The sequence below is a fragment of the Gymnoscopelus braueri genome (assembly GCF_963280865.1).
Source record: "Gymnoscopelus braueri genome assembly, chromosome: 2".
Lineage (NCBI taxonomy): Eukaryota > Metazoa > Chordata > Actinopteri > Myctophiformes > Myctophidae > Gymnoscopelus > Gymnoscopelus braueri.
Genome location: NC_137604.1, coordinates 37,117,934 through 37,135,981, shown reverse-complemented (window position 1 = coordinate 37,135,981; position 18,048 = coordinate 37,117,934). Strand labels below are relative to the sequence as shown.

General features: G+C 39.7%; 1 protein-coding gene across 1 annotated transcript; it reads left to right on the top strand.

Annotated features, from left to right (window-relative positions):
* Positions 1–3,999: 3,999 nt before the first annotated feature.
* LOC308095491 (G2/mitotic-specific cyclin-B2-like) lies at positions 4,000–9,401 on the top strand (the record flags this gene model as incomplete). Its single annotated transcript, XM_080442548.1, has 9 exons — positions 4,000–4,086; positions 5,507–5,623; positions 5,806–5,946; positions 6,864–7,064; positions 7,309–7,467; positions 7,570–7,815; positions 8,309–8,449; positions 8,597–8,707; positions 9,282–9,401. 9 exons carry the CDS (start codon positions 4,000–4,002, stop codon positions 9,399–9,401), a joined length of 1,323 nt encoding a protein of 440 aa, XP_080298674.1.
* Positions 9,402–18,048: the final 8,647 nt, after the last annotated feature.

Below are 18,048 nucleotides of genomic sequence, written 5' to 3'. Positions count from 1 at the left end.
TACAAATGGATTTGGTTCCATTTGTACACAGAGTTATGGGGGCCTTGGAATTAAAACGTTTGAGAACCACTGTGCTACACTACAGTAAATGGAACAGAGCCTTCATTAGTGTCATTGGTAACACCTGTGAAGTAAGGAAGAGGCCCAAAATCTTTCTAATATGGCTGCTGTGCATAGAGCCTATTATGCTCCTCAAACGCCGGTGTCAGATGTTCGTACACCTCCCTCGTCTCCTCATCTGTCCTGAAGCTCCTACAGGCTGAGCTGCACAGATGTGGAGTAAAGGATCTGTGGGGAGAGGAAGAGGGGAGAAAAGAGGAAAAGATAAATCATGAAACCACCTTCACCACTTCAGAAACATATCACTATCATCATCGTGTTTTCTGTTATGATTACCATCATTATCATCATCTGAATGTTTAAAGCCTCCTGACACTCTTCTTGCTCTGAGCACTTCCTGGATCTGCTGTCGCTCTCTCTGGACGGGTGAAGTTCACACAGGCAGTCTGTGCAGAACTAGCCTCACTACCAGCTTGGCTGCTTGATGAGGATGCTGTACTATCATGAGCCAAGTCCATTGAACTAAAACGTGTGTCTAGTGAAGGCCAGGAGAGGCTAGAGATTTTGGTGGACACAGAGGCCTACATGGACGGGTTGATCTTTTGATATTTATGACAGCTGGTGTTGACTCTGGTAAACCATCCTGTTTACAAAAGAAAATCAATGTTGCACAGTAACGGTATATACGGCGGTATATACACCATTAGATATGTCCAGTAAACTATTCAACTTAAAAAATGCAGTATAATACATACAACATGATCTAACATGTGGCCCCTCAACCTCCCTTTCATTTGTGGACATCTCCAGGCTAGTTGATGCATACATACATCTTAGAACACATCATATGGAGATATACTTCAATAAAAGAGACATTTAAAATAAAATGGAGTGCATCTATATTGCCAGCATATAATTAAAAAATACCTTCTCTTGGTGAGCTTTGCTGATACCGTAGTATGTCCCCGATATGGATTGACATGGACGTGCCATTGATGAAGGAATGTCTTTTTCTGCAGGACTCATAATCGAGGCCAAAGTAGGAACATGCGTGTTTTCAGAACCAGGGATTTCCTGAAATAAACAGAGGATGGGTTATATATGGACAAACTGTACTGTATTCCAATGGTTCTCAAAGTGGGGTCTGGGGACCCCCAGGGGTCTTTGAGGGTGTTCCAGGGTGGTGAAATTGTTTAATATATAAAAATCTGTTTAACCACTTTAACTCTATATGGTTGGCTGTTTGAAAATAGCAGATGAACAAGCTCACAACACGTTGTGAGCTTGTAGGACGGCCTTTTTCAAAAATATCTTGAAAACATTTGACAAATAAGGAATATTTATTTAACAAATCTTGTATAGGGTCCCTGGCAAAACATGTTTTCAGATGGGGGTTTGCAGTCAGATATATGGTAGTCCTCAACATGAAAACGAGAACCACCGCTGGAGTGAAAATTATAGCTACATACCGGTACACATACTACATATTGTCTGGATACCTGATGCCAAGAGTTGAAGAGACGAACTGGCGTAACGCCGTAGTATGAGCCAGATCTGTGTGGTCGTGCCTGTGTAGAAGAGGCCTTTCTGAGCACTGGACTGTACAGCTCAAGATTTGGAATACAGGATGGGAATTCTTCAGATATTGACTGTAATGAAATAAACAAGAGAACAAGAAAATTAATCGAATTAGCAAACAAACACTATTAGGTTGTGTTTTACTGCACTATCATCATGTTATAATACACAATCACACTATAAGACACATTCAACTATGAATCCAGTACTAAACACTATGGATGAAGAATGACTGTATATGCTAAAAAGTGTTTGTGGTTCAGGAATTTCCTCAGTAATTTATGGCTGCTGTGAAAAAAACAAAAACAGAAAAACAACTAGTATTCAACTTATCAGGCTATAGGCTCCTTTGGCTTCCCCCACCCAAACATATTATCTAGCTAGCTATCTGCTTTTCAAAATATCTTCTTCTAGGATGTTCCTCAGGTTATTTTTTTTCTCTGCATTTTTTTGTTTTGTTTGTACATATAGTGTTATTTTTTCTGTATTTTTGTGTTGATATTTGAACTGTTTTGTTGCTACTATAAATGCCTATGAATTGAACACCAAGGACCCCAATGGAAACAAGACAGCAAGGACTTTTTTGGACAGACCTTTTAGGCAAAGTATTATAAATGTAATTGTGCTGTTTACATTTTTGCTTAATAAAATATTTAATCAATCAATCAAAAGGAACCAGTTTACAAATCTAGCCAAGTATATGAAGTTAGCTAGATAAAAGTACATAAAATACACAAATCCAACAGTCCTGTGGAGGTGGTAGGAGAATGGAGAATGGACTGTGGACTGGCAACGTCCTGCTATGAACAGAGGGTGGGTTAACCAACTGTACTGTAATGCAGTGGGTTCCACATGATATACTATACAAAATTCTGTTTTTGAATGGGATGCTTTCCAAACATACACATCCACCCCTTAACTTTAGCCTTGGTCCTACTCCTTGAACCAGCTCAAATGAACAAAGATCATATCTGAGTACAATATAATGACAAATGTCAACTGGAACTACGGTTAATTTATTTACTACAAACTATATACTATTAGCATGTTAGCTAGCCATGGATCGCGTCATGGCTGAATTTCAACCTGGTGTTTGCACGTTCTCCATTTACAGCCCGTACATCTACATAAACGTTAAAATTTCAAATATAAAGTGCTTACCTCATGGCCACGGATGTTACAATACTACTCGGGCCCTCAAAAGTACTCGCATCTTCCGTATTGTTCAATAAAAAGCATTTGAATCCGATCGGTGGCCATTCTTTTCATATGCTTTCAACTGCGCGACCCTATCGGTTGGAAGGTGTATTGCAGTCTGATACATTATAACTATGAGAAATTGGCCACCGATCGGATTAACATGTTTCTTATTGAACAATACGGAAGATACGGGTACTTATACCCACCCGAAGTGAATTGAAACATTCATGGCCATGAGGTAAGCACTTTATATTTGAAATCTGAACGTTTATGTAGATGTACGGGCCGTAAACGGAGAAGGAGCGAAAACCAGGTTGAAGTTTCGTCATGACTGTCATGTTTCAGGGCTACATGTTAGCATGTCTTACCTGAGAAGCTGTTGATCGATCCAGAAGTAACATGCTCTCTGTCTGGAAAAACTGACGGTACGGCTGTACTTTTCAACAGTCGTCTCTTTGGAAGATACTTGTAGTCTGTCTTCAGAAAATGACCACTGCACACTAGCCCTGAAACAAGCGTCATGTGAACCATGGCTAACTGCACACATACGTTTGGTACGCTTGCCTTGCGTCTGTAATGGCGTGGAGCGCGTAGGGTGTCTGTAGCGATCAACCATAACTTCCACAACTCTTTATTCTCGAAAGGAAAACGATGTAAAGTTTTGTCTCCACAAAAATCACGAGTCCACAAACTTGACTAAAGACACTAAAGTTAGTGTAGGTAGGCTGCTTGCTGTGGGTGTGTCAGTGAGTCAGGGAACAGCGTGGTGGGTGACTTTGTTTACAAACCAAACCTCGCGAGATGTGAAACGTTTCCCCCGCGAGAGTTGAGGCCGCATCTATCATTATATAATTTATATGTTTAATTATATATTTTTTAATCATAAAGTTGACAAAAACTCGTTTGTTCGCAAACACAATATATAGGTAAATTTAATATAACATACATTTTTGTTTATATTTTATTTTTGAAGTTTAAACCTACTGTATTGTGTGTATAACATTGTTAAATAAAGTTAAAACCTCTAAAATGCCACGGTTTCGCTGTGTGCGGGAAAGTTGCTGATCTACAAGCTCACGACATGACTCTGACATGGTGCTTTGTGAGCTTGTAGATCGGCTATTTTCCCACACGCAAACGCGCGCACCTTCAAATGACGCAATGTGCATCCCTTCAACCAATGAGCGGCGTGCATTCGGCGGGCAGCCGGCCAATCAGAGGAGGCACGTGCGGTCTGTGGGCGTTGAGGTAGGTAGCAGCTGAGAGACCAACCCCTCAGATGCTCTGTGACATTGACTTCGATCGGCTGCATCTCCACCTGCGAGACACATCTTCTCAACGGACAACGAACAACGAACCACGTACAACGGACAACGGACAACGGACAACGGACAACGGACAACCGACAACGCACAACGGACTTATTTCACCAACTACCAGATTTTTTTTGGCTTTTTGGTGTTCACTTTCTTTTTTCCAGCCTTTCTTCTTGACAGTTGCTTACGGTTTTATCGTATCTTCGGTGGAGTTTAGCATTATGGTGAGTACAGTAATTATGAAAAATATCTAGAGTTAAGCTTGTTATTCTCCCGTTACTAAACGTTAACGTTGGTGTCGCTCGCCGAACTGATCTTCCAAGCTTATAACCGACGCTTTGTCAGCTTGAAGATCTGTTCTCTGCTGGTCGACAAGCGATGTTCATTGAGTTTCAGTCTTTTGCGTTGTGGTGTTTGTGGCTTATTTGACGTTATTTGGTTGTGTTCGTGCTGTTTTGGTTGCTGTTTGCTCATGTTTGCTGGTTCAACGGCTTTAAAACGTTGGTTGTTGAGAGCATTTTGAATATTTTGAACGTTGGTGAAGTGTGTTTTGAACCTTCGTCGATCGTTGCTTTTTAACTAAATTCAGAATTGAACGGTTTTATCTTATCTTCGGTGGAGTTCAGCGTTATGGTGAGTAAAATAATTATGAAAAAAAACTAGAGTTAAGCTTGTTATTCTCCCGTTAGGCTAAACGTTGACGTTATGGTGTTGGTGTCGCTCGCCGAACTGATCTTCCAAGCTTATAACGGACGCGTTAACTTGTCAGCTTGAATATCTGTTTTGGTTGCTGTTTGGTGATGTTTGCTGGTTTAACGGCTTTTAAACGTTGGTTGTTGAGTGAATTTTGAATGTTGTGAACGTTGGTGAAGTGTGTTTTGAACCTTCTAAATAGTGCTGCACGATTCTTGCTCAAATGTGATTTTCCTCCATGAGAATTGAGATCACGATTCTCACACGATTCTCTTGTAAATATAAAAATATTAAGCACAATTTTTTTTTTTTTTTAATGTTCTTTTTTTTTTTTTTTTTTTTTTTATCGCCATAATTTAAAATCGAGATTGCATAGGTGTCTGAATCGAGATCACGATCTTTTTTTGATTAATTGTGCAGCACTACTTCTAAACGTAAAGTGCAGTTTGAACGTTGCTTTTTAACTAAACACGTTGTTTTTAATGTCTGTTCTGCTCGGCAAGCGACATGAATTGAGATTGAGTCTTTTGGGTGTTAATATGTGGCTTAATTTATGTTGTATTTGATCCAGTATTGGTTTTTGGTGAATCTTTTAAACCTCAAGTGCATTTTTAACGTTGCTCTTTGTAACTGTTTTTGTTTCTGTTTTTGAATGTTAGTTTCAACAGTGGATGAACGTGCAGAACCCTGCATACATGGGGAAGACCAACAATGCTCCAAAGAGAGCTGCTCTTGGAGACCTTTCCAACTTTGCCAACAAGGCTTCTAACACCAAGGTAATATTTAAACCCCTTATTCTCAACCTTTACAATTTCACAGTCCCCAATTTGATACTTTTTTTCAGATCCCTACACTGAAATCCTTTTGTTAATTTAAACTGACTGTTCATTTAAACAATTACGTTGTTTACATTTAATTTGTATACCTCTAATGTAAGGTTCCCTTTGTAAACTCTCAGTTCAAGACAGTACAACAGGACAAGGCCCTGGATGGTGTCTACACAAGAATCCTACAGAGGATCCCTGATGTACCATGGGTGAACGTGGACCACATCAGAAATGTGGACCTCTGCAGAGGCCTCCCGAGAGTCGCAGACAAGGTCAGGGAGAGAACGGTGGCTGGGCACTGTGGCAGGCACCTGAAACTGATGGCAAACAAACATACACAAGGCACAGCTAGGAGGGGAGAGAGGCGCACCACCTATGTAGACACACTGCAGCGTGACAGCAGAGCTAACAACACTGCAGAGCTCCTGACGGGGGACAGGAAGGTGTGGAGAGCGTCCATCCTGGAATCCCGAGTAAGTTTTTGCTAGTCTGCACTGTAGCACTGCATATCATCGCTGTCGGGTGGAAACATTCTATCTCCATATTTCAACTTTATGTTTTTATATAAATGAATGAATGCTCTACGTTGTCGTATCATGCAAAAGTAATTACTCGACTAGTCACAACGCGTTTTTGAAGATGGCCAAACCTATTTAGCCCTGAGGCAGATTTCTTTTATAAACGGCCTCTAAATGCTAACCTTCTGAAAAAAAAATCTTCTTTATTAAAAAAAAGAAAAGAAAACTAAAATCATTTTGTCAGTTGCTATACAGTACATGGAAACATCTAAAATGACAGATGCTTTCCCAGATTGAAAGGTATAACAATGTATAGGCTTTCCAAGTCTAAATGGGTTAAGTGTGTGTGGGGTTTTATAAATATTGAACCAAATGACAGGTATTAACAAGAGCTTGTGACTAAATAATAACTACATTGGAGCCATTGGAATTGTTTCTTTTTTCCATTTCCTCAAAAGTAACAGTTATGGACATACAAGGTTTCTACCCGACAGTGACGATATACACTCAGAGTTACAGACCTGTAAGGGTCCATTTGGACCCCTGGTGGTCTCTGGACCCGATGTTCAGAACCAGTGATTTAAACTATGTACAAGAAACACATTACCTACAGTTTAACTTCAAAGAAGAATGTGTTTTGAATTTATTTTTTATTCTTTTCTCCTTCTCAGAGGACTGGAGTTGCCAGAGTTCAGGCACCTCCTCAAGTGTCTCCCTCCACTGGTCCAGAACAAGCTGCAGATGTTTCCATGAAGGAGGCCTTCCCTGACCCGCTTCTCACAGTAGAGGACATTGATGCAGGAGACTCACAGTTGTCCCACCTATGTTCTGAATATGTCAAAGACATATATGCACATCTAATGGATCTAGAGGTATGTGATGCCAGAGGCATGTTTTCTTTACTACATGATGTGACTCACTTTTTACTTGACGATTCATTGTCATACAAATAATTGCGATTAACGATTTAATTGTGTTTTTCAATTGAACATTGGAACATAAAAATGTAATTTCTATTTGGCTTTTAGGCCATGTAAACATTATGTAATAATTGTGACAGGCTTAGATGTGACCTGGCGTCTTGCAGCAATGTAATGAAGTCTTTTGTTTGTACAGGTAAAGCAGGCTGTGCGACCCGGGTTCTTGAAGGGCTACGACATAACGGCAGACATGCGAGCTAAGCTAATCGACTGGCTGATCCAGGTTCATTTAAGTTTCCAGCTGCGGCAGGAGACACTCTATCTCACAGTTGCCATCTTGGATCGTTTTCTGCAAGTAAGGGCAACTTACAAATTAGTTTGCCATTTGATCTGCTCTTGTCTTTCTTTATTTTCTTTTCCTTTTCTTTTTTTAATGAGCTGTTGTGATGTATTACAGGTTCGGTCAGTTTCACCAAAGAAGCTCCAGCTTGTTGGTGTCACTGCCTTGCTGGTGGCCTCAAAGTACGAGGAGATGAGACAAATAGGTGCCCCAGGGATCCAGGACTTTGCCGACATCACAGACAACGCCTTCACAACCACTCAGATTAAACAGATGGAGCGTGTAATGCTGAGGTACCTCAACTATGAGCTGGGGTTCCCGCTGCCCCTGCACTTCCTCAGGAGAGCATCCAAGGCTGCAAGCGTGAGTCACTGTTCACATGGTTCACTAACATACAAGGTGTAGTGATCAGACTTGACCCTCTGCACCAAGACTTTGTCCAGACTGCAGGCAAAATCTGATCTTTAGGACTGACTGTCAACACTGTTATTTGCAAGTGGTTAGTTTGGATTTGTGTTGAAAATAGCAGATCTACATGTCACAATTTGACATGTAAGCTTGTGGATCGTCTATTTCCCACAAGCGCCATGATCGTTCACAGTTTCAGTGTTCAGACTGAAACACACATTTAGAAAATTAGATTTCCATGAGGTTTTATGCTGTTCAGACTTGATAAAACAACTCTGATTTCCAATCTGGTTAGGACAATTATCAGATTTGGCCTGACGGTGTGAACATAGTCTAAATGAACATAGGTGGTGACTGGTCAAATGGTGGTTAAAATAAAGCATGTAGAAGGGTATTTTCAATTTATTATGCAAGCATGCTTTTTAATAGTGTTGTTTGTTTGTTCTAGTGTACTGTGGAGAGACACATGCTGGCCATGTATCTCATGGAGTTGACACTCCTTGACTACGACATGGTTCACTACCGGCCCTCTGAGATTGCTGCTGCTTCACTGTGCCTCGCTCAGCTGCTGCAGGGTGGCCTGCCATGGGTGAGTTCAATAGAATCAATGTATATGTTGGCTTATTAGTACAGATGACTAGCTTGACATTTTGTCTTTGATTCTAGTTTTTTTCCCCTACAGAGCAGTATTGCACCACATATGATGATCCTAACGATTGTTTTTCATGTGTTGCAGACTCCTACAGAGCAGCATTATACCAGGTATGACGAGGCTCACCTGAAGCCCATAATGCAGCACATGGCAAAGAATGTCGTTGCTGTCAATGAGGGGAAAACAACGTTCCAGGTGAGTTGGCAAACAAAGGCATTTGGAAGTTGATGGAGTAAGATGTGGATGTTTGAATAGATGAATACTAATGCTAAGATTCCCTCTCCACTAGGGTTGGCGTTAGGATAAATATAGGTTAGCATGTTATTTAGACAGATGCTAGGTTCATGTGTTTATCTGGCATCCTATAGTTTCAATGTACAGATTATTTACGTTTTGATACTATATTATTTAGACTGATGCTAGGTTCTTAGTTTTCCTATGATCCTAGATTACTAAGACACTACACTGTCTCTCTGCATGTGATGTACAGTGTGTTTACCTGGCTTAATTGCTAATGCTTACTGTAAGTTGCTCTGGATAAAGAGCGTCTTCTGAATGCCTTAATTGTAAATTGTAGTATAGTATAATGGAGTATACTATAATAAAGGAATAATAGGGATGTTTGCATAGATGAATAGTGAAGTACTAATATAAATGTTCCCTCTCCACTAGGGTTAGGGTTAGTATAATGTATAAAGTATAATATAATGGAGTGAGATGGGGATGTTTAAATAGATTAATACTAATGCTAGTTTTCCCTCTCCACTAGGCTGTCAAGACAAAGTTTTCTGACTGCAAGCTGCTGAATGTCACTGAACTCTCCGAGCTGCAGTCCTCCATAGTGAAGAGCTTGGCTGCTCCCCTGCTGTGGTCAGTTTCTTCTGCATGATTGTGTCATTGCTGCCGTGGGTCTTATGGCATTATGTTGTAATGAGTCTATTTAGCTCCAGGTATTCTATCTATTGTGTCAGTGTCCTATTATAGTTTGTTGACACAGAGAGCGTTCTGCTTGGCTTAACTTAGTCAACGACTAGTCAGTGGACTTCTATCACTCTGAGTTGCCTGTGTTCATAAATGAACAATAACAAAAGGCATGTATATAAATCAATAATCTCTAACAGTTTTATTATTATTATTTTTTTGTCTGTGCGTATATAGGTATTTACATGTGTGTGTGTATATGTATATATGCATATTAGTTATTATTATTGCTTTCTTCTTTCCTTTTTTTTTCATTCTAGAATTCAGCTAACAGTCTTTGACACTAACGTACTATTCAGTAATGCTTCTTCTTCTTCTTTCGTGTGTCATCATCAGATTTCCAGTTCAGTAGTGTACAGCCACGCCCTCGTCTCAGGTCCCACATCGAAGAGGCCGGCCTCCGAGGGTGGTTTATACAGGGGACAGACTGTGATTATGTGCTCAGCGGTCTGCTCCGGCTCCCCACACTCGCATGCTGCTCCGTCCGCCAGGCCCCACTTCCTCATGGATGTTTTGAAGCATCCGACCCCGGTTCGCAGGCGGTTCAGCAGGGTCCATTGCCGGCGTGGCAGTTCCTCTCCTTTAATGCCGCCTCCCGGGTCCTGGATGTAACGGTGGATGCATGTGGGCCCGGCCAACTCCCACTCCTGCTTCCAGGCTGCCGCCAGCCATGCCTCTGTAGACAGGTCCTCAGGGATGGACCTGAGCAGCTCTTGTACCGCCTTGCTGTACGGGTGGCGGGACTTGAGCCTATCTAGAGGCAACACTGTTGTGGTGGTGTTGTGCAGGATATGCCAGTCATGTCTACGGGCTTTCCTTGCAAGGGATTCAGTAATGCTGTTGACTGTTGTGTATGTACAGTATGTTTAGGAGCCAGGGATTAAGGGGTGTGTGTGTGTGTGTGTGTGTGTGTGTGTGTGTGTGTGTGTGTGTGTGTGTGTGTGTGAGAATATGTTTGTATATATCCATGTAAATATCTATGAGTTATGTAAATATCATTAATATAATAAAATGATCAGTTTTGAACCATGAGAATTGTTGGTCTGACTCTTGAATTGGAGTTCTAATCTCCTTTCAGTAGTATGGTAATGTTTATTATGTTGAATTAAAAGAAAGTTATGGCACTAGGTGTAATTCTCACGCCCATGAAACCTCCACCCGGTTTACCTGTACTTTTTCATTTTGTCTAAGAAATTAATTGAATAGACAAGTGGTTCCTATTGGGATTGTTTGACAGACACGCATTATTTCAAATATACAGTATAATGTACAACTATACAATTTTTTTTAAATATACAAAAGTATTTTGTGCACACCCATTTCCCAATACAGAGGCAAATTATATACCCACTAAGAATATTTTAACCACTTTCAACCTGGCGTCCTTATTAAGGCATTTCTTTATATGCTCTATAAGCTATATATTTTTTTCCCAGACAAAAAACAAGCTCATATTGTACCATGCTGAGCTTGTAGATCGGCTATTTTCGCTATGAATACAGGTGTGCCTTGAGACTTTGACTTGTCTGTTGGTGTTGGGCACAAAAAGTCTGAAAAGCTGTGGAATAGACACAGTGGGGAACCATATATGTGGTATACTGTCTATACCACCGTGCTGTATAGTAGTAGGCTACACTGGTTCTCAACGTTGGGTTCTGAGCCCACCAGGGGTCCAATAAATGAACCCTTACCAAATGCATAAATGGAAAGTATAGACTGGGTCCCAGAGATGACAAATTGTATCAATGGGGGTCTGTGGCCTAATGCATATCAAACTGGAGGTCCTTGAAATGGAAAAAGGTTTAAGAATCAGTGGTATAGAATATCTGCCATAATCTGCAAGAAACCCCATTGGTTTTAGTGCAAAGTTTGAAGGCAAGACACCAGACTGCTCCTCAGGGGAATTTAGGTGTTCACTGTCTTACTGACCACATTCAGTGTCTTGGAATCAATACAGTTCCTTTATCTTTGCAACACCAAACTCATTCCTAAATGTAAACATTTTCTTATGTGGGCAACCCCATGTGTAGTGGTAGTACACTGCCACCTGGTGTCCAAAATACACCTCCTTGGTGTTACAAGAACTATTGCTGCACTATTATCGTAACAAACAGTGCAGAAATCAGTGCTACTGTACATGTTGATGTTAGTTAAAAGCTTAATATTTTTATCCAATTCCTGTTCTTCAAATCTCACTTAATGATCAGAAAGAGTGTTTTCTTTTGAATAATCAGAGGTGACATCATCATCAGTAGATCATGCCTCTATATTTTTTCATATCTCCTGAACATTCCTTCAACAAATCCTGAACAGAAATCATCAATTTTGACACTTGCTTTTCACTGCAAATTTTGATCTGTACAATGATGACTCCTCTATTCAAAAGATTCTATTCTTCATCTTGCGTGGGTCTAGAATCTGTATGCTGTAAGTATGAGGGAAACATTTAGCAGCTGGTGATGACATGGGGTTAGGGTACTAAACACAACTAGCTGTTCTGTGGTAAAATGTATCACTGGTAAATTCCATCATAAAGGGGTCACTAAATGTTACTGCTGCAATGGTGCACTGGTACAACTTCCACTGCAAATAGATACAGAGTACATAAATTGCCTCAATATTATTTAGATTCATTAAGTGACATGTTAAGACACAGAATCCAAGCGTGTGCACAAAGGAGATAAAATGTCTAAAAAAGCATGCTGAAGGTGCTTCTAGGATCAGGAGGAATGCAGGCTTAAAAATAAGAGGAGATCCGACCACTCAAAAAAGTTGAGGAGACCATTTATGGTCTTCAGTTCTCGCCCTGTTGAAGACCGTAACTGGTCGAAACATGTTGGCATTTTAACTCCATATCCCTTACACTTTTTTGAGTGCTCGGATCTCCTCTTTGACATGTTAAGTTATTGTTTGTAAAAGTTCACACCATCAGACAAACTCACTTAAGCCAAACATGGTTCAGAGTCATATCAGCGATCTGGTTTTGAACAACGAGCCTCCAAAGCAACACTTGCAGACAAAACATTATTGTCACTGATAAATCTATCAACTCTTAATAACCTTGCTACCTAATGTATGTGATTACAACATGTAGATTGTAGGTGTAGGACAACTTGACTCTTGAGCCCTGTTCCAGGTCCAGGACATGGAATCTTTGCCCATGTTGTTCTGCAAAAAGCTTGTTTTATGGGGTTAAATAGACCATATCTCTCCATTATTTACTGGCACTCCTCAAATTTTGTATTTCCTCCACCATGTCTTAGCTTGTTTAGTTTTCATCTGTGTTCCACATAAGACGTAAAATACACAACCCACACTCTACCAAAGTGTACTGTAATTGATCTTTAATAGCACATCAATGGCCTCAAACTCAAAGGGATACTTCACTCTCGGGCCGGGGACACATTTAAAAAAAAAATTAAAAAAAAATGAAAAAAGTTATGGAAAATTCATGGCCCCCTCACGCATTAGAGTGTCCTACTAATGTGTGAGGGGGCCATGAATTTTCCATAACTTTTTTCATTTATTTTTAATATTTTTTTTAAATGTGTCCCCGGCCCGAAAGTGAAGTATCCCTAAGCCAAACATGGTTAAGGAAAGTAAAGTTCAGAGTCATACCAGTGATCTGGTTTTGAACAAACCGCCTCCAAAGCAGCACTTGTCGACTCAAAATAAATACTTTGTGTGTGTCGATATGCCCAAATGTGATGACTGACATCAGTTCTTGTGCTATATTGGGCACAACTAACCTTTGTCTGTAACTAGCAACCAGGTGGCACACACACACTGCACTGAAACACATGACTGTGATCTGTGTGTTAGATACCATTTATAAATACGATAGATAGAGAGCTAGAGAGAGTGAGTGAGTGAGCAGAAGTATACATGTGAGAACATTAAACATTGTTACTAACACAGTAGGCCACAATCCTGGGCACTTTCACTGCTGGGTGTCAAGTAGCCCCAATTTGGTGGTATCAGGAGAACTTGGCCTGGGTGTTGATGGTAGAACTGGGCCCATGAGAAAAACCTGTAAGAAGCTATATTTTGTAAACTGGATTTTGTGCTCAATTTAATTATGACAACTTGCCACTTATGATACAATTATATAAATGATTCCTAGTGTTTAAGAATCTGAATTATGATAAAGATGAACACTACTGTATTGGGTTATGTTTTTATAACAAGGAAAGCTAAAGCAGTGGACCACCTTGTGTGCCTAATATTAAAGAATTAAACTTAACACTTTAATAAGACAGTTATATACAATTATACTTGATGATACTTAAATCAAATAATGAAATACAATGCTTAAGGCAAAGGCACACAGATATAAATATGTACTGGACCCAGTTCACCTCCATCCAATTCGGTACTCTGCTGGACGTTTTGCAAGAGGACCTTTCTGTGCATCAAGTCTTAATTCAGAAACCAATAAGACCAAAAAGTGACTTTAGTTCAATCCAAGTACATTTCTTTTAAACGTACATTTGCCATTGCAAAGGCCCTCAACGTCGTTCACCATTTATGTTCATCACCCATCATCCAGTGCCCTTTGAACAGTCAAAATACATGTAAAGAATGTGATTTAAGTTACAAAAGTCACATTAGTTATTTGTAATGGTGTTTCTTTTAATACAGTATATGAGTGGGTGGAGGCACTGTACTGTAAAGTGTGATGCAAGATTGCTGTCCTTGGATTTTTCACAAATAAAAGAGACCATAATTGTTCTTAATATTTTATTTTCAAAAAACAATTAAGCACATGAACAGGGCCTTTAGTTACTTGTTACTTTGTATATTTGGATTATTATGACAAAACATGCATTAGCCACTTCAAATGGAAAATAACCCTAAGTAACTGAACACAAAATATCCAGAGTGACACAAAAAAAAGGTGTCTTCAACAACTCCATCTCTCTCAAACACCACTTATCTGAAATGAGAAAGAGATACTGTATTACTTCATTATTCATCTTTATGACCTTATTGGAGGCTACAATTGCAAGTGTTTCAGAAACTTTCAGTGCTGATTTAGAGCACATTATATAGTGAAGTGCAACAGAGCCATATAAATATATTTTTTAACATTTTAAAGCAATGATTCCGTTAACTACATGACAGCTTATTTTACATTACTGTATCAAAGAGCTATGTTGCAGATCCAGTAGTCGCTGGTGCAAGGCAAAATAAATGACAGTAAAGAGAAAAGACCGAAATGTTGTGTACCTGAGAATTGCCAACTGTCAACTTTTTATCAGAGCTACAGTTGTTTCTTTACCGCAGTGGTGGAAAAAGTACTCAATGTTTTTACTTAAGTAAAAGTATCAATACTGCAATGTAAAAATACTCTGTTACAAGTAAAATGTCAGAATTCAAACTTGAGTGAAAGTACAAAAGTATTGGTATCTAAATGTACTTAAAGTACCAAAAGTAGAAAGTACTGATTATGCAGAATGTCCCATTTCACAAGTTTTCAAATGTACAAAATGTATAAAAATCTTTTTGAAAATAGCAGATCTACAAGCTCACAATGCGTCACATCGCGACGCATTGTGAGCTTGTAGATAGGCTATTTTCAAATGGCTGAAATGTATATAGGGCTGAATTGGTTAGTGTATGTTTTGTGACAATAATCAAAATACAAGGTAACTAGTAACAACAGTAAAGCTGTCAAATAATTGTAGTGGAGTAAAAAGTACAATATTTGCCTCTGAGATGTAGTGGAGTAGAAGTAAATCACTTCTACTTCCACTTCTACACTAAATTGGAAATACTTCAGAAAAGAAAAAAATACCTCAAAATTGTACTTAAATACAGTACAGTCTATTTACAGGAAGTACAGTAGATGGGCTAAATTAGAACTACATGACACACCAGCGCCTCCGCACCTACGCTAGTAACTGAAGCTTTAAAAATAATTTACCAAAAAAACAAAACAAAAACACAGACAGCTCGAATCAAATCATTTGCATCGACTTAGGGGGTCTCGACCAAGGGGCCAGCTTGAGATTTTTACATTGACTCCGATACGGAAGAGACAGTTCATATGAATGGCCTGTAGTTTCGCTGTTCTACCCCTGCTAGTGTCAGAAAGAATTCATCTTAACGCAAGCAGATGTTTTTTTTTTTTTTTTTTTTTTTTATCCCACGATTTTGTAACCCTATTTTTTACACCCAGTGCCAATTGTCTATGTAATCCTGGGCACTACCTTCCCTCTGCCAACCTAGGGAGGCCAGGGCCGAGCTCATGCCTCCTTCAATGCATGAGAGCCAACTGACCTTCTTGTCACCTGACAGGGGAGAGTTTCCCTGGTTGGACGTAGCGCGTGGAAGGAACACGTTATTCCAACCAGTTCCCTTCCCCTCCATCAGGCGCCCCGGCTGGCCAGGGGGAGGCAGTATAGTGACCAGGATTACTGCATGTTTTTGTGAGGGTACCTACCCTAGGAGACACGGGGAGAACATGCAAACTCCACACAGAAAGGCCCTTTCGCCAACCCCACCTAGGGTATGGGCACTGATGACGCGGAGGAGAGAACACGCCCCCAGCGCCCACAGCGTCCCCTGCGGGAGTCGAACCCAGGACCTTCTAGCTGTGAGGCGACAGCGCTACCGACTGTGCCACCGTGCCCCCGTAGCAGATGGGTTTTTGACAAACTTTAGACTAGATTTTATTACCTTAATAAAAATGGTCATAAATACTATATGCTTCCAGTCGCTAGTTTAAAGTCTCCTTTCAATCATCATGATATGCGTTTTGGTAAACTATGGTCCCAAGCTACACAACCAATAGCATTCATTCCCCGCCCCCGCTCTTGATTGACAAGCTACCCAACCAATAGCATTCTTTGGGGATTGTTTTCCGGTTCCTGTTCCCGGCGTGTTGTTTGGCATATATTAAAGATGGCGGATTTGAAATTGCTGAACAATCGGCTTCATTTATGGTCTGTAGAGTCTAGGGGCTCTACAGACCGTTAGACCATAGACTGTAAAAAGAATGGACAGCGTTACGCTGTCCATTCTTTTTACAGTCTATGGTCTCGACTGACTGGTCGATTTATCGACTTTCAGGGGACAGGCCTAGTCATAACATGTCGTAATAACAACATACCCAAGCAGGAAAAAAACTCCCACGCGGCAGCAATTACCCACCGTAAATTATAATGCTGCATTTGATAGAACAAAACATTTGAGGATCTATTTTGTTAATTATTTGTATTAATAAAAATGTCTGTTCAGTTTATAAGAAATGATGTTAAATGTAGGAGCTCCCTACACTTACAGTGTATAAAGTTTTTTTTTCAGTTGATAAATATTTTTAAATGCATTTAAAGAACGCTGTTTTGTGTTACAGTAAATTTTGACTTAAAAAAAAATCGTCTCTTAATATCGGCCTCTTTGATCACTACTAATCGGTATCGGTATTGAACATGAAAAACCCATATTGGTCGGTCCCTAACAGAAGGAGTATATATTTCAAGAGGGAGCGATCACAGTAAACATCCTAAGCCTGCTTCCTCCACACTGGGAGAAAAACTGCATCTGAAAGTTTGATGGAATGCATTTTTACTCGTGCATCTTATGAGCGGTTGGGTTCTTTTGAATGCAGCCTGCCCTGCGTGCGCATACTGGCTGTTATCAGTGTGACATTGTCTGATCTATATTTGAAAAGTGGTCTTAAGTAATCTAAAGTATACATGATGTGATGTGGTCTATATTTTTGGCTCTAACATGCGCTGTGACCAAAATAAAATACAAATTAGACTTACGGGTGAAGAGGTTTCCTCCAAGCGCGCATAATTGTGAACACTGGAAACCATAGCGGAGGAGGGAACAAGTCGACCATCATAATGGTGGGGTGGGGTTGGCCTGGTCTTGTAGAATATACCTTTCTCAAACGAAATTGACCTATTTGCGGAATCCAAACATGCATGTAGACATCCTGTGAAGAGGATTGATATGTTTAATTCTAAGTCACACATTTATTTCAGAAGTCTTTTTTGCTGACACCTACTGGCACAGCGTTACAGAAGGAACCCTTATAGTTTTATTAATCCATCCACGCTGTGCATGAACACAACCTTCTGCCACTCCGGAAAACAAAACCACCCAATATTCCTTTTTATCGATATAGCTATACATGTGTTTAATAGACGATTAATTATTGAATTAACTAATTAACACATCAAAAGATCCAGGCTATTTAATTGTTCTATTTGGGCAATTTGGTAAAAGTAACAAAAAGTAATAAGTAATACTTACTACAGCAATATTGTAACATAACATGTTACTTAAAGGTAACTAGTATATAATATATTTCATTTTGAAAGTAACTTTCCCAACAACACTGGTCCTATAGCGCTCAAGGATATTTTGGAACACATAAACTGTATTTATTAACACTAAAATACATAAATACATTTCCGGTACATTTCCAGAAATGTATTTATTATTCCATTTTCATGCGAGTGTCGCCAACACTTGCAAAAAAAATAATATATATTTAAAATAGATTAAATAAATAAATAATTGATAAAGTCAATATTATTGTT